This window comes from Alexandromys fortis, unplaced genomic scaffold (assembly GCF_014885135.2).
Source record: "Alexandromys fortis isolate MF-2015 unplaced genomic scaffold, M_Fortis_MF-2015_v1.1 scaffold_7, whole genome shotgun sequence".
Lineage (NCBI taxonomy): Eukaryota > Metazoa > Chordata > Mammalia > Rodentia > Cricetidae > Alexandromys > Alexandromys fortis.
Genome location: NW_026067920.1, coordinates 17,830,822 through 17,857,905, shown reverse-complemented (window position 1 = coordinate 17,857,905; position 27,084 = coordinate 17,830,822). Strand labels below are relative to the sequence as shown.

At 43.2% G+C, this 27,084-nt stretch overlaps 1 protein-coding gene across 2 annotated transcripts in view; it reads left to right on the top strand.

The window, feature by feature from the left end:
* Plek (pleckstrin) overlaps positions 1–21,020 on the top strand; it is a 42,203-nt gene extending 21,183 nt beyond the window's left edge. Inside the window, exons 7-10 of one of the 2 annotated variants that reach the window (XM_050141267.1) lie at positions 2,747–2,830; positions 9,659–9,728; positions 11,110–11,242; positions 20,570–21,020. In XM_050141267.1, the coding sequence (XP_049997224.1) occupies positions 2,747–2,830; positions 9,659–9,728; positions 11,110–11,242; positions 20,570–20,573 (291 nt within the window). In that variant the 3' untranslated portion in view covers positions 20,574–21,020. Of the gene's footprint in view, positions 1–2,746; positions 2,831–9,658; positions 9,729–11,109; positions 11,247–20,569 lie in introns of those variants that run through there. The other variant, XM_050141268.1, reaches the window with a different exon arrangement.
* Positions 21,021–27,084: the final 6,064 nt, after the last annotated feature.

Here is a 27,084-nt window from a genome sequence, read left to right as displayed (position 1 = left end):
GACTTCCGACTTCTCTTTCATCTAGAAAACTCATTGTCTAAGACCACTTGCTACATTGGTTATTTCTTTTAAGAATGTGACATTCTGTAATGCAGACTCGTATACAGAACAAAGAAAAAGAGGGGGGAGGGGGAGAAGGAAGGGAGGGAGAGATGAAGGGGGAAGGGAGGTGGATTCAAGCAGCAGCAGCAGCAGAGTCTGACTCTACTCCAGCGAGAAGAGATGGCATTGGAAAGGGTGAGAAAATCCACAATGTCCTAACCACTTTGGCCACCGATGCCATTTAACTGGCTGTGTTTGTTTTGAACTCCACTCGGGGAGGCACTGGCTGTGAAGTCTTTTCCCACTTCCTAGTGGTCTCTATCTTAGTAGAAGCATCCAGGAGAGTTCATTCATCATCGTTCACCCCATTTTGTTATGGGCTAGGTGTTGGGGGTGATCTGATTGAACTGGTTAGTGCAGCCAGCTACCGTAGTCATGGGGTCACATCAGAATCTTACTTCCCTGCTGGGTCACCAAGTTTGGTGCTTGTGTGTGTATGTGCGTGTGTGGGTATTCGTGCATTTGCACTGGGCGTTTTCAAGTTCCTTGCGTCTTATTTAAAAAGTGCACACAGGTGGAAAGGCGGCAGCTTTATTTCAACAGATAGTGCTGGAAACAGTGCAGGAGATGCTACCAGGAAGCAGCAAGCTAGGCAGACTAGAGACCAGGGTTGCTGGTTACTGTTCACAGTTCCTTTTCATGGAGTCCGGAATGAGGGTGTGTTAATTCCTAGGGCATGTAATTTGGGTGGTTCTCTTTTGACTAATAGTCTTGGGTCTTGGGTTATGTAAGTTTTTCTTCATTACATGTGGCTTTTTTCCATCATACATCTAAACTTGATCAAATTAATTCAAAATTATAGACATAAGAAGACAGAGGATTTTCCCTAAATGTTCACTTTATTGCACATGAACCCCAAATTTGTTCAAGTTGCTTTTGTCCCACGTGCATTTCAGGACATGTTTGAATGGATGGGTTTGGTGTTTGTGTAGCTCCTGGTAAGACAGAATTCCAGGATGCCAAGTGCATTGTAAGGAAAGAGGTGTGTGTGTGTGTGTGTGTGTGTGTGTGTGTGTGTGTGTAGCCCAAGCCAAGAGGAGTCATAGATTGCTGAGTTTTTCTTATGCCTTCCTCAATCCTCCCGAGTGACTCTGTTCATATCCAGAATCTCTTGGTGGCAAACTAAAAACAACTTTATGGTCTTCAAAATATCAACTCTTCTTCCATTACTGCTGGAAGTTTACCAGGGTTAGCCTATAGAGAAAGTGTAACATGAGAAAGGATACCTGTGTTGCACACTCCACAGGTGGAGTAGCTGTGTCTACGTGGAGGACTGTGTCCCCCTGCCTCTTTCCCACTTCTCTCTCAGAAGAAACTATAGTTGGTAAATGGAACAAGTACAAGGATGATTGGATGGGTTATATTCTGTCTAATCCCTTATGTATAAGTTTTCTTTTATAACAATGAGCTAAATACCTTTCTGTTTAATCTTCGGTCACATAAAGAGTTTGTGAGGGGAAAAAAACATGTATCATGTATGCTTTTCTTGTTTGTGCCATAGAATTCAATACTCTTTTTTTGTTCTGTTATAAATAATAAGCACTTGTCAATCAACAAAATCAAATACAATGGATGACAGATAATAGTTGTTAGAAAACCCAGGCATGATTATGCTCTTGAAATTCTTCAGTAAATAATTCCTGAAGAAGGATGATCAGACACTTATAGTAGACTTTTCAATAAACCCCTTTGTGATGTTGGAGAGGGCTTTCAGAGAATATGACCCCTGCTTAAGGGTGACTGATCCATCAGCTCAGGATAACGTGGTAGCCACTTAACAGTCACACAAGACAGCATGGCTTTCACGTCTTCCAACAAAGAAGAAATTGTGTGAGGCAACCTAAGTGCTCATATCTCATGGGCAGTGTTATTAAGGCAAAGAAAATACCCATATTTGTAGATGCGGATGGATCTCAGAAGTCCTTCTGAAGTGGAGAGATGGCTTACTGCTTAAGAATACTCTCTGCTCTGGTAGAGAACTGGGGTTCAGCTCCTAGAACTCATATGGAAACTAACAGATATCCCTAACCCCAGTTCCAGGGTTATGGAACTCAGTGCCTTATGACACCAAGAACACACATGGTGCATATAATAAATGCAGGCAAATGCCCATACACATAAAATAATTTTTTATCCAAAATAAAATCTTCTAAGTCTGAATATATTAAGGCACACATTTAATCCCANATAAAAGAATCTGTGTTCTATCACCAGAACCCAAAGCAGACATCTTTATTGTGCTTTGTTTGATAACTCATGTCTACAATCACATATCTCTCATTTAATTCTTTTGAAATCCATTATTTTTATCGAGCATTTTACCTGGATTTTGTCATTGTCTATTTCCATATGGATCATCAACTCCTCAAATAAAGGACAATGTCTTGAGCCAAGTTATGTACCCAGCACTGCCTAACATGTCACATATGTAGAACCATTTCACGTAATTCTAAAGTTGGAAGACAGTGCAGAAATAATTTAACTCACCCAGGTGATTCAACAGCATCTGTCTCATTAATTGGCCTTGGCTCGATCTCACAGAGAAAGACATGAGCCAGGACATCAGCAGACTTCTTACCTGGTACGCTGTGTGTACAGAGGGATGCTAGCAACTCACCCTTCCTTTCTCTGTTCCTTGATACAGGGGCACAGGAGGAAAAACTGGAAAGTGAGAAAGTTCATCCTGAGAGAAGACCCAGCTTACCTGCATTACTACGACCCTGCTGGGGTGAGGTTCCCTGGTTGCTAAGTCCATTCACGGAGAAGCTTTGCAGTGTGTGTGAGCTGTGGCCACGCCCCCTCTGTTTTGATGGCTTTCATCTTTGCTTCCCCTTCTCTGTCACTTTGTTCTACCACCTCCCATGCCAGTGCCTGAGTTTTCATACCCCTTAGACCAGCCAAGACTCAGCAGTGGAAGAAAATATCAGTGCATTATATGTATTTGGTTAACTCAGTAGAACTTTTGTCTTATATCACCACTTTAGCTTCTCTCGGCATTCTAATAATGGGTTTTCTTGTGAGATTTTCACACCTGTATCTGCTGTCACTTGGCTGCCATTCCTCTACCCCCACTGCCCTCCCTTCTCCTGTCTTCTCTGAGCCTAATTTGATCCTTTCTTCCCTCGAATAGCGCTTCATCTTTCATGTCACCTACTCCTCTCCCTCATTCCTTTTGTACCTCTTCCTCCTCCTTTGTAGTCCATATCCTGCCTTCTAATTTCTTCATAGGAGAGACCATGTGGGCTGTTTATCTTCCTGAGTCTGGCTAATCTTGCTTTAACAAAATGGTCTATAGTTCCCTATATTTTCCTACACATATCAATATTTTGTTTTGTTTATATCTGTATATGTAACACATTTTAACTACCTAGCCATCTAACCGAGTTCTAGGTTGAATTATAGTGTGTTTCCTACTTTTAGTCTTTTGAGACCCCTCCACATTGATTTAAGCAGTGGCTACCAAACTTTACATTCCCACTAACAGTGTGGAAGTGTTCATTTTCCTCCATATCTTTGAAAGCCTTTACTATTTTTTAAATGACAGCCATGCTGACTGGGATGAAAACAGAATCTCAACATGACTTCGATTTGCATTTCAATGATGGCCAAGGGCACTGAACACTTTTCCAAATACTTTTTGGCTGCTTGCATTTCTTCTCTTGGGACTGGTCAATTCATTTCACTAGCCCAGTTTTTAACTTGGTGGTTGGTATTTTATTTAGGAGTTTCTCACCTATGACAGATATTAATATCATCTTTGGTGTCAAGCTGGTGCAGTTTCTTCCCTTCTGCAGACGGACTCTTCACTCTGTCGGTTTTGCTCCTCCGGGGTGGGGAAGGCAGGCTTTCAATCTGCTGCAGCCCATCTGCCAGTTCTTGTTTTTCTCTGTGCTGTTGGAATCCTCTTCAGGAATCGTATTCCTCAGCGACATCTTGAAACAGTTCACCTGTGTTGTTTCAGGATTTGCACTGCGATCTTGTATCCACTCCGAGCTGACTTTCTGTAGAGTGAGAGCTGTGTATTTAGTTTCAGTTCTCTTATGAGTATCCAGCTTCCCCAATACTGTTAGTAGAAGATGCCACCATTTTTCTAATGTGTATTTTTGACACTTTTGTTTCCGACCCCTTGGCTACATTTTTGAGGTGCATTTCTTGGTTCTCTGCTCTACCCCCAGGGCCTGTGTAGCCCTTATCTGAGTTAATCCTACCTTGGTTATTGTGACTTTAGTGCAACCAGAGAATTTGAGACCTCCACCATGGTTGTTTCTGTCTCTAATGTTTAGGAGTTTTGGTCTTTTTTGTATTTCCACGTGAATTTTAGGGTTTCCCCCCTAATTTTGTGAAGAGATTTATTGTGACCTTTACCTTCTGGTGTATTTGGTCTCTCTGCTACTCCTGCTGCCTGGTAAGACTGGATACACAGAAAAGAGGAAGTATTAATTGAACAGGAGGAGGATGGCACACAGACTTCCAGCACCAAGCACCCCGAAGGACCGCAGAAAGCTTTCGATCAAGACAGTGTTGAGCCGTCTCCCTAGCACCAAAGGCAAGGACTGGAAAAAGTCCTCACTGTATTGGCTGTCTGGTCTAACCTGCAGAGGATGGACGTTCCGTTCAAAGTTTGGATATCACAAGCGCCATGTTTCTCTGGCTCCAGGTCGCAAGCAGGAATTCTAGATTCCAGGCTGCAATATCAAAGGAGAAGATGACAGCGGGGTCAGCGACACTGGTGTTGGGCCTCACATGAAGGCCTCCGAAGGTGCTGGAAAACTGATTACAGGATGTCCTCTTACACCACAGAGAAGCTTTCCCCAACTTATAAATGCTACTTTTCCAGTGGGCCCCAACGACATCCATTTTTTTTCTCTATTTTTGGTCATAATAGGGAAAGCCACAGAGCTCTAATTTGTGCCTTGAAAGATCCTGGAAAATACAAATCTGTGTGAGGGTTTGTTCAAATTTTCCACCCAGTATTCTGTCCTTGGGGCTAACAAGCCTTTAAAGGACAACTGGGAACAGACTGGAGTAAATGGGAGGTTTAATGATGCAGCCCGCCTTGTAAAGTCTATTCAGGTTCACAGATAGACATATTGAAAAGCACTTGATAGGCTGTGAAAAGATGTATATTCTGTGGTTGGAACGCTCTGCATATATTGCTAAGACCATTTGAGCTAAGTTAAGTCTGGGTTTCTTTCATTGGTTTTTAGTTTGTACGGCATCTCTACAGAGGAGGGAGGCACACTGAAGTCACTCACCGTGGTTAGCCTCTTATTATTTAACCATTAATATCTGCCTTGCAAAATTGGGAGCCCTGTTATTTGGAATAGATATTTATAATTATTACTGTTCTTGATGAATTTTCACTTTATTGGTATGTTATTTCTTCTATCAAAAATTGGTTCGAATTCCTTGTCAGATTCCATATTAACTACTCCTGGCTACTCTTAACCTTACTAGTTGAGTTGGTCCTTTGAGTTTAAGTCCATTGTTGACTTTGCTAGTGATGTGCATTTCTTAGAGAGGATAAAGAGGTGACTCTTGTTTGCTAAGAGAGCCAGCCGATCTGCCTCTAAAGGCAGTTGAAGCCATTTACCATTAAATTCATTCTTGAGAGATGTTTTCTCATTCCTGCAGTTTTGTTGATCATTCTTATTGGTTGTACAAGTATTTGCCATTTTCTTTCATTCATAGTCGTATCAGGGCCTTCCTGGTGGACTGCGCTGGACATGATGGATCCTGTCTGGATTTTCTTTCTTTTTCATGACTTGGAGTTTATTCTGTCCTGTGCCCTCAAGCGAGAATGTCTTTCTTTCTCCATGGTTTATACTATTCCTTTAAGAAACTTTTCTAGGGTTGGGATGTTTCAGTGAGTAAAGCCACTTGCCACTGAGCCTGAGTTTAGTCCCTGGGACAGGACTGACTCCTGCAAGTGCTTCCTTGACCTTACATGCATGCACCATAGTACACAGATGAACACATGCACACGCACACGCACACACACACACACAGAGAAAGAGAGAGAGAGACAGAGACAGAGACAGAGAGAGAATAAATACAATATGATAAAAAGAATCTTTTTTTCAGTGCTGGCTTGAGCACCATGAACTGGCTTATGATTTTCTTAAATGTCCTTATTTTCCATTAGATTTAAAGGATAGCATGGCTGTATGTAGCAATCCATGTTGCAGTTAGCACATTTCAGCCTTTGAAACATCGTTCCATGCTCTCGTGGCTCTAAGAATACTGATAGAGAGCTGATGTTGTTCTATGTGCCTGCCTTAAGAGAGGTTGCTTTATTCTTAAACCTTTTCAAATTACAAGGTATTAGATATCATTGCAATATTTTCAAACAAATATTGAATCAAAGTGTGTTTTAGCAGATCCTCCTTACCCCTCAGCCGTCTACCCCATACCTCTGATCCCCATTGTAAGCTTCCTCCCATTTCTTCTTTCATGTTTCATGAGTCTTTTGAAATCCCCCATCCTCGTTACCTATTTTAACCTCTCGCAAATCATTTTCTAAATTTTTAGGTTTTATCCTTATTTATAGCCTCCCACAGGTATATTGGTGAGATTAATATATGAAAATGGCTATACTATCAAAAGTATACTGCGCACTCCATGAAGCTCCCATCAAAACACCGGTGCCATTCTTCATAGAACTAGCAAAAGTCAGTCAAGAGTTCATATGACATCACAAAAGACCACACATAGCCAAAGTAGTCCTAGGGAGAAAGAACATGCCTGGAGGTATCACGACACTCCATCTTAAATTATACAACACGGCATTCCAATGGAATGGAAGAGAGGACTCAGAAATAAGCCAACAAAGCTTCAGCCACCTGAATTTTGACAAAGGAACAAGAAACACGTAGGAGAAAGAAAAAGACAGCTTTTTCAACAAATGGTGCTGACAAACTGGCTCTTGATGTGCTGAACGGAATTCGAGCATCTTTCGCCCTTTGTGAGAAAATTAACTGTATTTAAAACCTGAGACGCTGAAGCCAACCACAAAAAGCAGAAGGGATGTACATCAAGACACAGGTTTAGGCATGACTTCTGAGCAGATCTCCCGCTGCACAGGGACTAGATCCAAGAATCAACAGATGGGACTAAATTAAAATAAAAAACTCTACACAGCAAAAGCAACTTTGTAAGCAAAGCGAACAGACGGCCAGCAGATTGGAAGAAAGTATTTACTAGCTATACTTCAGTTGGGGGATAATATCCAGAATTTCTGAAGAACTGAAAAAAATTAAACATGGAAAAAAACCCTGCCAATCAACAAACATGTTAAAGAAATGAACAGATGGTTTTCAAAAGAATAATTACAAATGGCCAATAAGTATTTTTACAAAGTGTCCAACATCCCTTGTCATCATAAAGCTACTTTGAGACATCACCTCACTCCACTCCGAGTGGCTATTGAGGAAAGAGAAACTTTGAAAACTCAAGGATGATGAGAGTACAAACTAGTCCAGCCATCATGGAAACCGGCATGGAGTTTTCTCAAATAATTCAAAGGAGAACTACGAACTGACCCAGCTGCATCGCTTCCCAGCATTCCCACGAGACTCCACAGCCCACCGCAGACATACCTGCACCTCCTTTCCAGCTTTTCATATTGTTTCTTGTCTCTGCTTTATCACTATCATGACTATAATGTGTTGTGGGAAGGTTCTTCTCTGGGTATGCAATCTTCGATCATAAATGCCCTTTGTGTTTGTATGCTCTTTCCTTTCCCTGGGCTTGCACTACTTTCTGCTATGATTTCGTCAAATAGATTATCTACCTTCAGTGTCCACCACACCTCTCTCTATGCCGTGGATTCTTAGGTTCAGTCTTAGGACTGTATCCTGGAGTTCTTGGGCACTGTGTTCTGTTTGTGTGTCCGTTTGTTTGTTTATACTAATTGATGTTGGATGTCACAGTCCCCAATCTCCTCCATTCTTGATATTTTTATTTTGCTTGGTCAAACCCATTGGTGCTACTTTGTGCTCTATTTTTTTCTTTAGTTGACTCTGTTTTTGGTTGCTGTTTCTCAACATCCTATCTTGTTGAATTTTCTTCCTTGTCACTTTTCAGTCTACATTGCCGCTTTTCCGTTTTTCTGTCTGTTTCCTCTGTGTTGCTGATATTCTTCCACAGGTCTTAGATCAGATTCATCTGCTTGTTTGTGAGCCATCTGAGGTCACTAATCGTTTGACTAGTAAGTCTTCATCCAACCTTTTCCTACTTCAGCTTCTCGGAATTCAGTCCGTGAGGGGTTCAGATCGTCTTTCGGAGTAGGAGTCCTACTGCTTTGGTTCTTGTGCTACGATGTGAGCCTTTCTTGACTTATGTGCTGGTTCTGTCAGAGGACGATCTTACTGAGCAGCCTGTCGAGGGCGTTACTGCTTACACTGGAGGAAACAAAGTGCTTTTGGACAAGACTTCTCCATGGTGTGTGTGTGTGTGTGTGTGTGTGTGTGTGTGTGTGTGTATGCTCTATAAACATGATTGTTACAGGTGTGTGACCGTAAACGTGTGTGGAGACCAGAGTGCCAATGTCAGATGCTCCTCTATCACTCTTTCCTTTATTTCTTTGAGGTAAATTCTCTATCTGAAACTAGAGTTTAGTTTGTGGCCATATTCTCCTTAGGCTGGAAGCTAATAGACCCTAGCAATCCTCCTGTCTCCACAGGTTTGGGTTATAGGGATGTGGAGGGACATATCCAGGTGTTACGTTAGTGCTGAAATCAAATTTGGTCCTCATACAAGTGCAGGAAGCCCTCTTTGCTACCGAGCCATCTCTCTAGCCCCCGAGTGAAGCTTGGTGTTCATGTCATTTACTTGTGTCTCCTGTATTTTCTCTGCACCTTTTACCTGCTCTGTCACTACCATTGTGAATTTTCAAAGCTCCGCCTCTCCTTTGCTGTCAGAGTAATGTCCACTTCTTCTTATTCTAATTTTCACCTTTACTAGGTTGCCAGAAAGCAGCTATTAGTCCACCCTATTCCCCCAAGGTAGTCTCCAGTTTGATATTATTGTAGCAACTCATTTTGTCCAAGACCATACACATGGTTTAACATGCACAAATAGATAATTCATCTTCCAGGACACCTGGACAGTCCCTCTAGGTCCAGCAATTCTGGCTGTTGACTGACGAAGAGGCTTTTTCCTCAACAAAAAGATCTGGCTCAAAAGAAAAAAGATGCTCGTGTCAACTGTTGGGATTGAGGTTTTGCGCTGCACACACATGGTGTCCCATGACTAACTCCTGTGAGCACTGACATGCTATGCCAAGGGCGAGAACAGGCAGTTCTTCAGTGGGTTGTAGCGACCTGGGCATCTCCAACTCTCCACTTCTTTCCTCCTCTACGTCTCAGCTCTAGACCGGCTTGCATCTTCTCATGCAGCTTGTGGAGGGTAGACATTTTGAAAAGGATTTTCTGTCACCCACCCTGTGCTCTCACCGGACACGTGCCTGTCTAAGCCTGTGTGCTGTCTGCAGCAACAGGGCGAGGCAGGTCCACACTGTGTACATTGGAGACTCAGCAGCCCCCCTCTCTTCCAGGGTGAAGATCCCCTGGGAGCGATTCACTTGAGGGGCTGTGTGGTGACGTCAGTGGAGAGCAATCCCGATGGTAAGAAGGCATTTCTGTGGGAGGGAAACGTGTCTACTGTACTCTCCTCCTGTGTGTATTGAGCTAATCAGTCAGTCATGAGGCACAAACCTGCATCAATTTACTGTCTGAGAACTTTGGAGGGAGTAAGTGTCATTTTTTTTTCTCGAAGAGCTGGCCTGCCTTTTAGGACTTGGGCAATGGGGTGGCTTTGTGGATGCCTTGAGTGTGTCACTACTAATGCCAATACTAGAAAAGTTCATCACCTCCAATCTGGCTTCTACGAAGAGCTTGATGTCAGTTCCTGATGCTGCAGATTTCCTTAAAGGAGATCATGCCCTTGTCCAGCTAAGGAAGTGTTCTGCAATAAACAGAGTAAACGGAGTACCGATACTGTGAGGCAAAGCGCTTAGAACAGAGGGAAAACTACCCCAGTACAGTTGGCTGGGTCTGTGTAACTCTGTCTGCTACACAGCCTCCTGTGAGCACGCCACCCGCTGCATCTCCGTCCCTGCTCTGAAAATAAGGGGCTGCACCAGATGACTTCTGTTCCCTTGCACTCACATGCCTAGGACTGACTCATGGATTAACCTCTTGGCTGTCACTGCCTTGTCAGGTGCTGAGGACGGATGGGGTCACTGGAGAGGTGGTTTTCACAACTCAAGCCCTGTTTTCTGTCTTTTTTTCCCTGTCACTTGTCAGACTATTTTTTTTCATATTTTTGAATACAAAATTATAGAGAAAAGCATGTGACAATTATCAAATTTCAACAGGCATCACTCAACAATAATTTGTTTGATGTGTGCTTGTCTGTCTTGATACTCATCTCTTGATAGTTTATCTTGAATCAAGAGAAGGCATGCCGTTTGAAAGGGAGCAAACCATGTAATCACTCTGGCTTCGTCTTGACATTTTGGGTTTATTTGCCTTTTCTGCTTTCATTAAGAGCTCAGACTTATCTCTTAGTTTAGCTTATATTTACAAGACTAATGTTTGATATGGCTTGGGTTCATTATATATGTGTGGTTGTAGATATAAATACATGTGCATTTTAATATAGTGTATATTGAGATTGGCTCTTGGCTTAGAGCCAAACAAAGGCCCTCCTTCAACACAAGTAGAAGTTACTCAATAGCTGCTTTTGGTATGCAAAAGCAAGACATTTAGCTTACTTACACATATGAAAGAAAATGTTTCTCCTTGAGTATTGCACGTGTTTCTTAATGCTCATACTACACGGCTATCTTTACAAATACCCAATATATTCTTAGGCAGTTAATACGAGTGTAGATTTTCCTTAGGACATGGAGAACCAGACATTCCATAACTCTGGGAAGGTGGTGGACTGGTGGACTGCTGAGTTTCTGTTACCCACATGTTACTTTACTTTCTCTCCCCCCAGTCAAGAAGAGTGACGAGGAGAACCTTTTTGAGATCATCACAGCAGATGAAGTTCATTATTACTTGCAGGCAGCCACTCCCAAGGAGCGTACTGAGTGGATCAAGGCTATCCAGACCGTCTCACGGACTGGGAAGTAAGGCCAGTGTTCAAGTACTCATCCCCTCCCGAGGGAAGCCCACGTGTGTGGATATAAGCTTAGCCCATGACCTGTCCATGTCTGTGACAATTCATCCAGAAAGATCTGGGAGTGGGAAGTGTTCTCCTGCGTGTCACTAGCTGTGTGCTATCTAATGTCACCTGCGGCACTCTGCTCACTCCAGTCTCTCTGCCCCTGCCTGTCTCACAAGGCATATAATGAGTTGTGTGAGTAGACTATACAGGCTTTCCAGGCCGTGGGGCCTCTTGTGGAAAATGAAGGCATGGATTAGGTCATCTCTGAGGTGCTTTCTAGTTGGAAAAAAAAGCCAAATAGCAAACAAATACATAATGCAGTATGATTATAAGACCCATGGAAGTGAGACTGTCTCCACTTGTCCTGTTGGTGTCCTTTCTGGACTAAGTTGTGGCTCTTAGCTCTCTCATGCCAGTCTTTAGACATTACCTGTCCTTGACACTGTTGCCAAGGTGTACTGAGAACACTGAGAATGAGCCTTTGTTCCCTGGTCATTTAGCCGTTGCTCTTGACTGAGATTACGTGACGTAATGAGGGAGCATGCTTGCTCTCTTGTCTGCTCACCCAGACACGTCACAAGAGCAGCTTCCTTTCTTCAGTGGCTGTCTGAGAAATGACCCCAAGGATGCCGGGGGCAGCTGAGGGTCTTCCAGGTGCTGCAACTGCCTAGGTCAAGGTTTGAAAGTCTCCCCGTGTTCTTTTCGAGAGTGTTATGCATCACTTAGTGTAGGTGGAGACCTCTTGTTTGTTTCCGGGCTGCCCAAACCTGAATAATCAACTATATTAATTACAACACTGCTTGGCCAATCACTTATTGTATTGCTAGCTAGCTCTTATATCTTAAATTAACCCATTTCTATTATTTTATGTTTTGCCATGAGGTTTTGTTGTAAGGTTCCCGCCTAGGTGGCTACATGGCATCTCTTTGACTCTGCCTTCTATCTATCTATCTATCTATCTATCTATCTATCTATCTATCTATCTATCTATCTATCTATGTATCTATCTATCTATCTATCTATCTATCTATCTATCTATCTATCTTTCCTGCCTGGCTTTGCTCTGCTAAGCCATTGGTTGAAATAGCTTTTTTATTAACCAGTGGTAATAAAACATATTCATAGCATACAGAAGGGAATCCCACAGCAACTTAGAAGTAGAAGGCGACCCCTAAGCCCTGGAGTTTCTCTTGAGGTTTACAGAACAGTGGTCCATGCAGGATCCTTGAATGTGTGGGAGGCCTGGGCAGCTGTCTGGCTAGTGTGTCTCTCCCATCTGCAGAGTGGGTGGGACTGGATTGCAAGGCAAGCTGAATAGATTTTAGACCTACACAATGTCAGCACCGAAGGCCCGGAATCTATTGCAGTTTGTGGTGGAGGCCGTCAAAGCCACGGAACTCCTTCAAATCTCCTTAGGCTCAATACTACGTAGTTCTGTAGTCTTAAGTGCAAGCAGCTTCCGTTTGGGCTCTGAGAGCTTCCTGGCCCTGTTAAAACGGAAACTTGTTTGTAATTTTTCATTCTGACTAATCACTATTTATCATTCCTGCTGCAAAATATAAAACAAAGTACCCATGCAAAGGTGTATTTTTCTTTTAAAATTATTATATTATCATCATCATTATTAATGTGCATGGGTATTTTGCCTATATGTGTGTATGTGTACCATGTGCCAAGCCTGGCTTCTGCTGAGGCCAGAAGAGCACGTTAGATCCCCTTGTGCTGGAGTTGTGGCTGACTGAGCCCCCATGTGGGTGCCGGGAATTAATCCGAGGTCCTCTGGAAGAGGAGCCAGTGTTCTCCAACACTGAACCATCTTGCCAGTCCTGGGAATATTTTTCTAATTCCAGGTTTAGTTCTGTGGGCTCAGTGCAGAAAGGAGAAAACATTCTTGCTGATCCTATAATTCCTTTCTGCATGCTGTCAACTCCGCTGCACTGGTCATGCGGCTCTGCCTAGTCCCTGCATGCTGTCAACTCCGCTGCACTGGTCATGCGGCTCTGCCTAGTCCCTGCATGCTGTCAACTCCGCTGCACTGGTCATGCGGCTCTGCCTAGTCCCAGATTATTTTATCCTTTTCTTTGACTCCTCAGCACATCATCTTTGTAAAATACACACAGCAGTTCATTTACAGCTTGTCTTCAAATAATTGTCAATATAGCGTCAGCCTTCTGTTTTGAAATATTGATTTATTTGAAATATTATTTGAAATATATGATTTAGCTCAGTGTCTTAGGGGTGATTGCCTCTCTTGAACTGCTCTCCCTGTGTGCACTTTCATCTTCTGAGTAGTGGTTTATTTTATTTCTCAAATCATTTGCATACACTTGTCATTTAAAACAAGACAGAAGTCAGGAACTGGAGACATGGCTCAGCAGTTAAGAGCAGTTGCTATTCTAGCAAAGGACTGGGGTTCAGTGCCCAGGCCCACACACTGGCTCCCAACTGTCTGTAATTACAGTTCCAGGGAATCCAGCACCTTTTTCTGGTCTCCAAAGGAACTGCAGACATGCAGAATATATACATGCATATAGGCAAGCTCTCATACATATAAAGAAAAATAAATACATCTTTTTAAAAAGTCAGTTTACTGTAGGGTATAATAAAAGCATAGCCACACTGATGAAGTTTAAGGCAGAATGCATGTCTTGTTTTAACACACACCATTTAGAATCCTCAGACAAATGAAGGACCCACTGGGTTCACACAAAGGTCTACTTCCTTAGGGCTGCTAAGCATGCTGCAAGTCCAACTCTACTGTCACCAAGCGACTGTTTTCCTTGGACTTCAGTTGCACAGTAAAGGCTTCCTAATGTAAGCAATCACCTTTTCTTGAGGAGAAGTTGTCTCTTGACGAGACAGTTAATCAGGTAATAGGTAAATGTGATATTCATATTTGAACAACTTTTGCCTTGCAAATAAAGCTCAGACCCTGTTGGATACATCAATAACATGACAGGCATGATTTGAACTCTGTTATAAGGGCCACTGCCCTCACCCGATGCGTGTAGAGGGTGTGGGAGCAGATGACTCTTCTTGTAGGACAATGGATGCTGGCAAGAAAGACTGACCAGTTTTTCACTCAGTTTTCTAACTTAAACTGGGAGGACAAGAAGTTGTTTGATTACCAACCATAGAGGTATTAAGAAATAATACATTAGCCAGGTCTGGTGGCATATATATGTAGACCCAGAGCTTGTGAGGTCGCAGCAGGAGGATTGGGAGTTTAGGGTTAGTCTAGGCAACATGGTGAGACCATGTCCAAAAATCACCAAAAGAAGGAAAGAGAAGAAAAGGAGGAAAAGATAATGAAAGGCGGAACATGTCATATGACTGACAGGGAGTAAGGCAAATAAAACATCAACTAAAAAACTAAAACATGTTTGGAAGTCAAAATGTTTAAATCTTACAGCATAGAACACAGTTCTGATTCAAGGATCAATGTTTAGTTACACACACACACACACACACACACACACACACATACACACACAGTGGCTGAAACTGCACCATAACAAATGACTTTCAAAACAGAATGAGGAACCTACTTAAATGAAGACATCAACAGTTGGTCAGCACCTGTCAGGAGACACTAAAGAAAGCTAAACAGAGGTTTTGGGCTGGCGCTGCCTCTGCCCAAATGTGTCTGTCCCTGACCTTTCGGGCAGCAAAAGAAAATGGAAAAGTTTCAGATCTTATTTTGTGTTCCCTAAACACAAGGTTTAAAAAACCAGGCCGGATGTGTTAGGAGAAGCAGAGGAAAGGGCAGTGGAAAAAGAAAGTAAGGAGGAAGTTCAAAATGGTTAAAAGTGGCTTAAAAATAAGCCGTGTGAAATTACACCCTCACTCTGTTTGGCTCAGTTTCAGCCAAGGGAAACAAAAATTTAGAAGTCACTGGGGAGGAGACAGAGCAGGTGGGAGGAGCCGCCCTGAGGGGAAGCACACAGGGATGTTTATGGGGAGGCTTAGTCTGTGGGCCATGCACCTGGGGTCAGGGCTGGGAAGCCACAGCCTCTCCAAATCAGCTTCTGTGCTTGTCAGCCTTTCAACACTGTAGCAAATACCTCAGATAAATCAACTTAGAGACAGAAAGGTTTCTTTCGGCTCACAATTTTCACCCACAGCTGGCTGGCCTCCAGTTTGGGGCTCTTGGTGACTATCTCACACTAGTGGGGAGCAGGTTCTGGTTGTGGGTGCTTCCAGGAACCGAAGAGAAAAGCAAAGGAGGCTTCCTCTCCAAGAGCATCTTTCCAGGGATGGGAAGACCTATTAGAGCTCTTACAAAGTCTTCTGCCTCCTAACACGGGAACCCAAGACTTAGCCACATGGGCCTTTGGGGACCGTCCAATTCAAACTGTGGCAGCCTTTTGGTTGCTAAAATGAATTGGTGTTGCTATTAGGACCAAATGAGGCAGCATGTGTAAACAAGCCGGCCTGTGTGGACATTACAAACCCCTCCTTTCACCCTTCTTCCATAGAAGGCTTCCATGGCAATCTAAGGTAGCGTGCAATGGTTTTCAGCTTTTATAATCTAAGTCAGAATGCCTAGAATTCTTTCGTTGAACATTTCTGTACAAAGCTTGTTCAAGATCCCTGGGCCTTTAGTCAGAGGCGATTCAAAGCCCAGCTTGTCTGACTTCTGAATCCATGTACTTAAGCTCCCTGTCCTGTAGTGGATATACTTGGCTCTTGCCAGCTTCGGGTACCTCTCCTGTGTTTCCACAGAAACCCTATAAGCTGTGTTATGGCTCCTGTCTTATCAGTTACAGCAGCATTTCCTGTTAGCACATAGCCAGCCCTGACTCTAGGTTCTGGGCTTCCGTTGCCTAAAGGGAAACCTCTATGGTCAGATATAACTAAACAAGAGGTTCCACAGCATGGGCTCTGGATTTGAGCTTTCTGGAGAGTCTACTCTCTGACATGTTCTTGCAAAACATTCTTTTTTTGTGGACAAATTAGGATGTATTTATACACACGTACATTGTGTACTCATGTGTGTACTTAAAAATGTTTTAAACTTCAAAGTGTCCACACATATTTAGGGAAAAAACTCTACATGAATAAAATCCGAGTTTTCTCCATAATAAGAAAAAAATAACATAAAGATGGGGGAACTTGCCCAAAGTTCTGTGACTGGAAAATAAATACGTGAAAAAAAATGCCTGGTATCATTAGCCATTGGGAAAATGCTAGCTGAGGTCACAGCAAGACAGGACTAGAGACCTGGTGGGTTGCATTTACTAACAGAGTAGCGGGCTGAGTTGTGACAAGTATATGGAAAACCGGAGCCTTTACATAGCACGGGGAAAGTACAATAGTACAGTCACTGTGAAGAACAGCTTGAGGGGGACTTAGACCATTAAACATACACCAGCTTCTCCACTCCTTGATCTACATCCAGGAGAAATAAAAGCTTACATCCATACAAAACTTTTATGAGTGTTCATCATTTGTAGTTGTCAAAACAAAAAAAAATGCCCCAGATATCCAAAAATAAAAGTTAATAGAAAAGCACAGTGTATAGATCCATACAATAAGACACTACACGGCAATAAAAAAGAAGTGAACTCTTGGCATGCATAGCAAGGGTAAACGACAAAACAAGTTGGCTTGTTGAAGAAAGGTATATATTGTATAACTGCAATGTCATGAATTTCTAGAAAGTGCACACTGATCTGTAGTGATAGAAGAGAGGTCAGCGGGTATTTGGGCATGAGGAAGAGGATAGAAAGGAGTGGGCAGAAGGAAGCACAGAGGAAGGAGCACATGCTTGCGAGGAATGAATACCTGTGTCTAGATGGCTGTTAGTGTTGCAGGGACACAGGAATGTCGGCCCGTGCTAAGTTGTGTGTTGTGTCATTTGCTGTGTGTCAGAAGACTTTGTATTCAATTTGGGTTCAATGTGAGTAGTCACCCCTGAATCTCCTTGCCAACTCTCCCATGTTACACTTGGCATTCTTGAGAGAGTGGCTTGGGGGAAGCCAGCAGGATATGAAGAACCCTTGCTCACCTTTGAAGTAGCGAAGATCTGAGGGTTAGATGTGCACAAACCAGGACGTTTGGAAGTGTGATGTTCAGGCTGAGAGTTCTTGTATTTTAATATTTATCAGATGCCCCCCTCACCATTGCATTTGACTGAACAGCCTTCCAAAAGATGTCAGCCTAGGCTCCTAACTACATAAGTGCCATATGAGGACATTTGAGGCTGTCTTTACCAACTAAGAGCTTTGTCTTACTATAGAAAGGACACAGGTGAACGTGGAAGGAAGTGGATTTCCGGGCCCATGTGTATGAGTCAGTGATAAAGCACTTGTGTGTCATGTATAAGACCCTGGGCTCGATCCCTAGCACCACCAAAAAAATTGCTTTTTAAGACAACCCATACCCAAAACTCCTCAGGTTTCCACGCCTTGCTGTGAACTGCTTCTTTACTTTGATATTAGAATGCAGAAAAGAGTTTTCTTATTCGACAATTCTGGTCAGTTAGCTTTGGCTCAGTTTCTTTTACCTGGAGAAGCTCCCTCTGAGTGGCATCTCAGGAAATAGATGGCCAGATGTGTGTAGACTCATGAAGCTGACCAAGCTCAGGGAAGACCAGAAAGAAGTCAGTGAGGTGGGTGGGATGGTGAGCTCAAGGACTCAGGAATCCCCCTCTGCTTTCGCTTAGGTATGGGTAAACACAGTTCTCGGGGCGACACACTTCTAACTGCACATCAACTGGGAAGCAGAAGCTTTTAAAGTGATTCTGAATTTTTCTATTTTCACCTTAGCAGGGAGTTATTAGAGCCACCAAACAGGCCAAGCCTCCCTCAGCCCTGCATATGAACCCGTAACAGTGAGATAAAGACATCTCCTTTGCATTATTAAGAACAGTAAACAAATTAATGCTGCTTCTCATAGTCCTTGTACTGTTAGTCTGGGAATTTCCTAAAGCGGGGATAAGAAAATCACGGTTTATGGCGTGCCATCAACCCACACTGGAGACATAGTGAGCAGGAAACAAACTCCGTTTTATGATGAGGTAGTCTGCAGTCATGGTTACCTCACCGGCACCCTAACTATGCTGACTTCATTCACTCTGTAAGAAGTAAGGGAACAGATATAAACTCATGATCTTGCTCTTTGACATATCATTGAACCCTATTTTTCTCTTCTAGATTCTGCATCTTCAAGTCCAATAACTTAGACAGCATTATCAGAAACAGAATCCCATCTTACCATCCTGTTAAGGGTCCAGTTAAGTGTCAGAAATGACATGTTATGTTATGGCACATCCTGGCATGCTATGACATGACTAAGTGGCATGCTACTGCGGATCTTTCTTTTATTGTCAGTGTATTACCATACAAGGGAATTTTTTTTTTGCCTGTTTTATTTGTGGGTTACACCCAAGGCAGCGTATGAGCAGAAGACTCAGGACCCAGTTGATTCATTTGTTTCTTGTCTTTCTTGGTGACTGACCTAGATGGTTGGCAGTGTGCCTTCTTCCCTTATCTGGCTGATCTTTCAAAGTCTCTTTGGCCACTGCAGGGAGAATAGACTGTAGAGGGTAAAAGGTGAAGCTAGAAATATGATGAGAAACGGATGAATAATTCATTCAAGGAACAACCATGACTTAGGCCAGACAAGGTAATCCTGCAATTGTAAGAAGGGGTTCCATTTGGAATACATACTGGTGGCGGTCTCATTAACAGGACACAGTGAGTCATGTGGGAGGCATGAGTGAGAAGAAAGACAAATGGAGTGATTCTTGCATGTTATCCTAATTATTGGATGAAAACTGGAACCATTTGCTGAGGAAGGAAGATGGAGACGTGTGGATTGCTTAGTGCATCCTAGTAAGACTGCCGCCAACATATAGTCTAAATGGACTCTTACAGACCTTGTCTGGTCTAAGTCACTGTTGTTTCTTGAGTGAATTGTTCATCAGCTTCTCATCATATTTCTATATAGAGCAGTAGCTGTATAGGATTGAGGGGTTGTTTGCTTACATATGACATGCTTTGACTCATTTAAATAGGCTTAAATAAATGGTAGGGACCAAATGAAAGATGTCTCTTCTAGGGAGAACTGAGTCTTTGTTGGTTGACTGCATGGCTATGCCAAGCTCAAAGGCAGCAAGAGACATCCCTTACCTTGAATTGCAATCTGGAGTATGGAAACTGAGATCTTAGCAAAGGGGAATAATATGTAAGTGCTTAGATATGGGTTCTGGCGTGAAATCTAAAAGTCTACAGGGGTCTCATATGCTTTACTTGTGTAGTGCTTCCCGTTGTTATGCGTGTCTCTTTGTTATGCGTGCTTATGGCACCAATGTGATTGTGGTTGCTATTACACAGTTGTGAATAGAAGCCCCAAAGTCAAGGCTGTAAATGCAAGTTTCCTCCAACTGCATTTGAATAGAAGCTAAACAACTTTGAGGTTCTCCACAGTCTGGTTGTGGCACAGGTGTAGATTTAAGTGAGCAGTGAACAGGATGATCCTAAGTGCTCAGCATCAATGTGTCAGGTGGCAGGCACGTGTAGGGTCAAAATACTACATACCTATGTGTTTGGTAAATATGCCCCTTTTCAAAGTTTGTCTGTAGGTGGCACTTGAAATATAACAATGTTGTATTTATGTGTGAGAGAATGGTGAAGGACCCAGGCTACCTTCTTTTCTTCTTTTATTATTATTATTATTTGTTATTTTTCGAGACAGGGTTTTCTGTGTAGCTTTGGAGCCTGACCTGGAACTTTCTCTGTAGACCAGGCTGGCCTCACTCTCACAGAGATCTGCCTGCCTCTGCCTCCCAAGTGCTGGGATTAAAGGCCTGAGTCACAATGCTCGGCTTCCAATCTGCCTGCCTTCTTAAGAACTATTTGTTAGCTAGGCAGTGGTGGCGCATGCTTTTAATTCCAGCACTTGGGAGGTAGAGGCAGGTGGATCTCTGTAAATCTGAGGCCAGCCTGGACTACAAGAGTTAGTTCCAGGGCAGATTCCAAAGCTACAGAGAAAAGCTGACTCAAAAAACTCAAAAAAAAAAAAAAAGGCAAAAACATTTGTGAGTTGGATGGTTTGTTTGCAAGGGTAAAGATGGTATAGTTTGTATGGGCATAGAATTGCTGGCAAGTCTTCTTGGGGAAAACACCCACAATTATTATCACTTGAGGAACGTCATGTTTTCCTGAGATTTTTTGACGGCTATTTACAGGCTATGTAGCCTGGACCAAGAACTGTATTAGATATGTTGTTTTAAGTATTGTTTTATTTCATACTCACACTAACCCTTTTTATTATGGTTGGGCAGATGAGGACACCACAAATCATCAAGGTGAATCTGACTGGCCAAGATCCTGCAACCGGATCGACGGAGATGGAATTCAAGGCTGGATTCCAGATTCTCAGTTGGCACTGTGTTTTGCCTTCACTCTCCTCTCGTGCTTCCTGGGTGTATTATTTTAATCTCCCATTTATTTAATATTCTCCGTAGCAAGCCTTGTAGAGCTGTTCTTCCCCCAGCACTCAAATTGATATTGTGCCTATACAACGTTCCATGAGAAGTCTGGAGATATCACAGATTTTCCAAAAATTCTCAAGGTTGGAGAGAGCTAGCTCTTCCATCCTGAGCTTTTCATCATCATTCAAGCTGAGTTCCCCTTCCGGTTTTCTTATCACTGCCCCCTGAATAAAATAACTATCACAACATTCCATGTAAAGTCTCAGCCTACCTCTGCTCTTCCTCCCTTCCGCTCAACGTCACGTCTCTACATGGACAGGAATGCCAGCTGGACTCTTAGAGGAGGTGATTCCAAGGTAGGAACAGGTATGAAAGAAGCTTATTGAGAAAGGGAAAGGTCATGACTAAAACAAACAAAAAGTGCAAGGAAGTAGAGACTGGATGAGGAGATTCCGATTAAAATCTAACAAGAGTTGCCCTAGAAAGAATAACTAAGGGCACCGTCCCCTGGCAGTGCTTTGAGCAGTGTCTGGGGTCCTTTGTCTTGGGTGGAGCAGCGAGCCAAGGTGATAACATAGATAGGAACTCATGAACTGTAGTGAACGGTCTCTAATTGTTCAGACTGAAGGATCAGAGCCAAGGGATTCTAGAGAAGACGCATATGCATGGACATCAGGGAATGGGTGTAGAGTGTGAAGACATGTGTGTGTCACATCCTAATGTCCCCAGAAGCTTCCACCCCCGAATCATTTGGCCTGTTGTGTGAGTCGGCCCTTGTCTGAAATTCCCACAGCAGTAGCACAAAGGGAACATGAATGAGGTGGTCACAGCGGTGGATATAGAGCCCACATACAGGGACAACAGCCCTGGCTTCTGCTTTCCAATGCTGCTGGAGCTATCGCCACCTCTGTGGGTCCAGCATGTGAGCCGTGAAGCCCAGTGCTGAGCACTGTGTGGCATTCTTTAAGTGGATCAGCAAGTCATTTGGTAAGCTGGGCACATGTCATTCTGAATGTTCTGTCCTTGCAAGAACAGACTCTGATTCTAGCTACAGATTTCGCTTTCTTTTTCAGAGTGCTCGAATTATAGACGAAGTGTCCACATACTCTAACATTTAGTTAGAGAGTTATTCCAGGTGAGAAAAGAAAATGAGGAACTAGAGCCATAAATCAGGTTTAGCTTTCTGCTAGCACATCCCTCGATTACATGATCTCCTTGAGCTCACTAGTCACCCAATCTTAATGCATGTTAAGACCATTCTTCTTAGAGATTTCTATTTCTGTGTTCTCTACCATTTATTGTCTGGAATAATTTCAAGAGCCTCCAAATAGGCTTTCCTACCTCACAACTACCAATCTACTATATATATATTTGAGCCCGAAACCCCATATGAAATGTAGGTCCCTTCAATAGTTAATACTGCTTATTTTCCAAACCTCAGCTCATCTCCAACTGCGCTGTTGCTTGTGCCATGGGATACAATGTTGCTGAACTGTAGCGGTTAATAATGCCAACTTGACTAAATTGAGAGATGCCCAAAGCATAGGGGATCAGTTTAACACATCTGTAAATATGTTCATTTAGCGGATTTTGAGAGCTAATTAGTTAATGATAGCTCTGATTAGATGAATGGATAGCTTAACCCATGCTAGATTCAAGATTGCTGGGAGACTGCGGCTGGAAGCTTTTCTCTGTCTTGCCTGGTCCCTCTGGTCTGGCTTCTCTCCTGCCCACTGGGTTCCAGCATCCACTTAGGAAATAATCACTCAGAGGCTCATATATTAAATATAATTGTTTGGCCAATGACCCAGGGAATTACTGGCTAGCTCTCTAACAGGTCATTTCTTCTGATCTGTGTGTTGCCACATGACCATGATGTTGTCTCTCTTCTGGCATCTTTCTCCTTAGGCTGCTGCTGGCATCTCTCTTCTTGGGCTGTTACATGGTGTCTCCCTGACTCTTCCTTCTCTCTCCCTGTATCTTTGTTTGGACTTCCCACCTAGCTATATTTTGCCGGTCTATTGGCCCAAACAGCTTTATTCATCAATCAATAATAACAGACACACATATACAGAAGAACTTCCCACATCAGGAGCTGGTATAACTCTGCTAGCTGGAGGAAGTGGGTCAATGTGGTTATGTCTTTGAGCCTTTCCTTATTTCCACTCTGCACTGATTCCTGTGTGCCATAATTTACCCTGCCCTGGTTCACCCCCCTCAGTAACCACGGTGGACTGAAACCTTGGAATTTTGCAAACAACAACAACAACAACAACAAACCCTTCTTCTAAGTTGTCTTGGCAGGTATTTTGTCATGGCATGAAGAAGACCTAACCTGTCAAACACATTCATTTTCCTAAAATTCAGGAGTCAGATGGGAAACTTGGTAAGATCTTATATTAAAACAGAAAGCAAGCAAAGAGCTGGGAGGGTAATAAGAACCTACTGGTAGAGTAGTGCCATGACTATCAGGGGTGTAACCAATGGCTTTCTGGTTGGATCTGAGGTGCACTGCACAGCAGAAAATCCATGTTCGGTACTATACTTGATCAAATGCCTGTGTCGGGGGCAGGGTATAGACCCTACTAGGTAGGCTATTACTATTGTTTTGCTAAATAGACATAGTGTGTCTATCAAATCACCTTCTGAAAAGACCTCTGGTGTCTGTGAGCCTAATAGTCTAAGAATGTCCTCTGACAAAATCTAATACCCATAATAGAGATTTCCCTACCTTCCTGTAATCCTCATCATAGTGATATTTTGTTTATGATTTAACTAATAAAGCTTGCCCGAAGACCAGAGTGCAAAGCTAGCCACACTAGTCAGTCATACAGGCCAGGCAGTGGTGGTGTACACCTTTAATCCCAGCAGCCATATTAGTTAGCCATAGAGGCCAGGCGGCCGTGGTGCAGGCCTTTATTCCCAGCAGTAGAGAGGAATAAAAGACAGGATGAGACAGGAACTCTCTCTTTCAGTCTGAAGCTTTCGTAGAGGTAAGAGCTCTCTTGTGGCTTGACTGGTTTGCATTTCTGATCAGCTTGAACCCTAATATCTATCTTTGGGTTTTTATTAGTCATGCAACACCTCATAACCTATCTGGCGTTTCTACCAATGTATTTGAAAAAAAATTCTTGATTTGTGATTTTGTTCTTCTGCAGTAAAAATTTATGTACGTGCTACAACACTGTAGCACAGTTTTGGGGCTAACTTCAGTTCATATGCCTAAGCCATGGTCACTCATATTTGACTCTAGAATAAACTCTTATTCCTGTGAAGGTCAGAGCTGTCTTTTTGTGTGAACAGTGTGGATGCCACTAGAGTCCTCCTCCCTTGCCTTATGCCTCTCTCCATCTCCTTGTTCTTGAGTGGAATCTTTCATAACAAACTGGCATTTGCACAGAAGCCATTCTCCTGGGTTTTGTAAAATGTTCTTGTGAGAGTGTACCACTAATTCATGGAGTCCACGTTAACTGTTGGTTGGTAGCATAGCATAATTGTAGGGCACAGGTAGTGTCTACAGAATGACTTAATGGGAAGGAAAGTCCCACACAGTTGTCAAAGCGCTTTATGTAAGCAGATTTAAACACCTTTTCTTCTTATAGGGGTTGTGACCTGGGAAGCTGAAGGAGAGAACCAACTTTATGTATTTTCCATAGCCTGAGCTAGATACATCTGTGGATTAATGGACAAAAGGCGAAAATTTAAGCTGTTTACTTAAGACGAGTATACTTCTTTTATTTTATATGTACTTTCTATAAAATTTACTGTATTTGTTTTCTACTGCTCTTTTTTTTCAATGTATTATTTTTATTGGTTATTTGCAATTTCCACGTAATGCACCCTGATCCGTCGCAGCCTTCTCCCACACCTATTACCTCTGTTCTGCCTCTCTCTACCGCCCACCCACTGCTCTGTTCTTCCATCTTTCCCACTTCTCTATCTCATGCATATGTGTTAAATTGGCATTGCAAACTGCAGCATGCCACACAGTATAGTTTTTGATCAGCTTTACAGCTCTGGTTCAAGGTTTCTAGCTTCTAAAGCACCATAAATCCTGGACCATTGCCCACATTCATCTCAGATAGCCTGCTGTTGCCCAGTCAGGGTGGTCTTTTAGTTGCTCAGTGCATCTGAGGACAAGATCGGCTCCAGGCCACCAGCACCTACCTGTCTATGGTGCTGGCTGCCCAGAAGCCCACCAGGCACTGTGTGCAGCTTGTGGGCAGTGCCTCAAACTCATGCTCCCATCTTCCCGGAAGGGCAAGCAACATGTCTGCAGTTGTAGTGGCTCCATGATGTCCCCCATGTCTTCAATGCCTCCATCCCCCCACTCTCTATTCTTTCATTCCCCTCCAAGTGGGCCTCAGGCAGCACTGTGGTCTGTGTTCTCCTCCCAGCATGGTGAGCAGCAGGGGCGGCTCCATTCTACGTGCTGGCATTTACTAATGGCACGTTTTTATCTGCTGGGGCCATGCTCTCCCATACCCTTCCCCAACACGTCTCTAGCTCCGCGTTCTCAGGCAAAAGCATCTACTCCACCATCTTTTCTTCCAATTTGGGAATCCACTTTTAAAAAGCATCTTCCCATCAGACCTGCCTTTGTGTTGTGGTTATTCCAGAGATATAGCAGGCTCTGTAGACGCCTTCTTGCAGCAGGGCAGAACTATGGCTTGGACTTGGGGTTTCATAGGCTGATGGATGAAGGGGCGTGGTCGATTGATAAATAACCAGACCAGCTCAATATAAAAGATTTAGTTTTTAATAATTGAGGAAAAAGAAAAAAACTTACACGACCAAAGATCCCGTGAACACTGGGAGCTCAGGGAACCAAAAGAGAGGAGGAGCAAGCGCTCGTGGATGTTTTTATCTGTTAAGTGTGGCCCCAGGGGGACACACCTTAAGCAGCATGTGATTGGCTGAAGTCCCCCATCAGATGGAGGGTGTGTGGGGGGGTGATGGACTGTCTTGGCAGTGGTGTCTCTCACCCGTGCACTGAGGCCTGAATGGCTGCTGGGGGTCATCAGCCATCAGCTGCGGGCTGTGTAGGATACCCAGAGCTAGCGTGACGGGGAGACTCGATCTCCACCGCTAGTCTATCAGAGGAGCTGTGTGTGCCATGGCCACCTTGGCTCTGTCCCTTCCCTTCTATTGCTCTTTTAAGAAATTGCCACAGTGTGTGGCTTACGATGATGCAAATCTACTTTCTTCCAGCGTTGGAGATTGTAAGTCTGAATTGGGTCTCAAGATGTGAGCAAGACTACGTTCCTTGGCAGAGTCTGTTCTCTTTTTAAAGTTTACAGAAACGGCCCTCATTCCTTGAGAAAGTCCCCAAGATGGCCAGTCTTGGTTGTCAACTTGACTGGACCTGGAATCAACTAAAATGCAACCTTCTGGGCACTGCTGTGAAAGACTTTTTTTTTTTTCTCTCCAGTAAAATTCTTTGAAATGTAAAGACCCACCCTAAATGTGAGCGCCATCTAGTGGCAGCCCGGATAAAACAACATGGAAGAAGGAAATTTGACTAGTCCAGCAATCCTACTTAGCTGATATCAGAACCGGCTTCTAATATGGGCTTCCCATGTTGACTGATGACCAGCAGCTCTTCTGGAATCTTCCAGGCCTTTCTTGCCAGATTGGGACTGATGAGACACCCATCCTTAGGAACTGAGCAACTATTGGATTCTTGGCTGCTCCCGTGTGAGACAGCCATTGTTTAGCTACCTGGATCCAATCCATTCAATTCCTTCTTAATATAAAATTATTTAATCAGTCCCCCTTCTGATTCCTTAGCTAGTAATAGCCAATTGGCACTGTTTCCCTGGCATAACTCATTTGCCTCCCTCTCTCCAATTTGAAGACTGCTGGGGAGGTCCAGGATACTTTCTATATTAGTTGCACTTTTTTTTTTTTTTTTGGTGACCACAACACCTGGCAGAGAACAATCAGTATAAGGAAGGGGAGATTTACTTTGGTTCCTGGTTTCAGAGTTACAATCTATCATAACAGGAAAGGCAGCTCCAGATATGGCAGTGTGTGTGTGTGTGTGTGTGGGTGTATGACATAGACCCATACCACAAGAACATTTTCTCAGCTATGTTCAGAACAGCATTACTCACAATAGTGAGAACCTGGAAATGACCTAGATGCCCCCCAACCCAGGAGCAGATAAGGGAAATGTGGTACCTTTACACAGTGGAGTGCAATTCAGCTGTAAAAAAATAATGACCTCATGGAATTTGCAGGCAAATGGATGGAACTAGAAAAAAAATCATCCTGAGTGAGGCAACCCAGACCCAGAAAGACAAACATGGTATTGACTCACTCATGAGTGGTTATTAGGAGTAAAGCATAGGATAACCAAACTG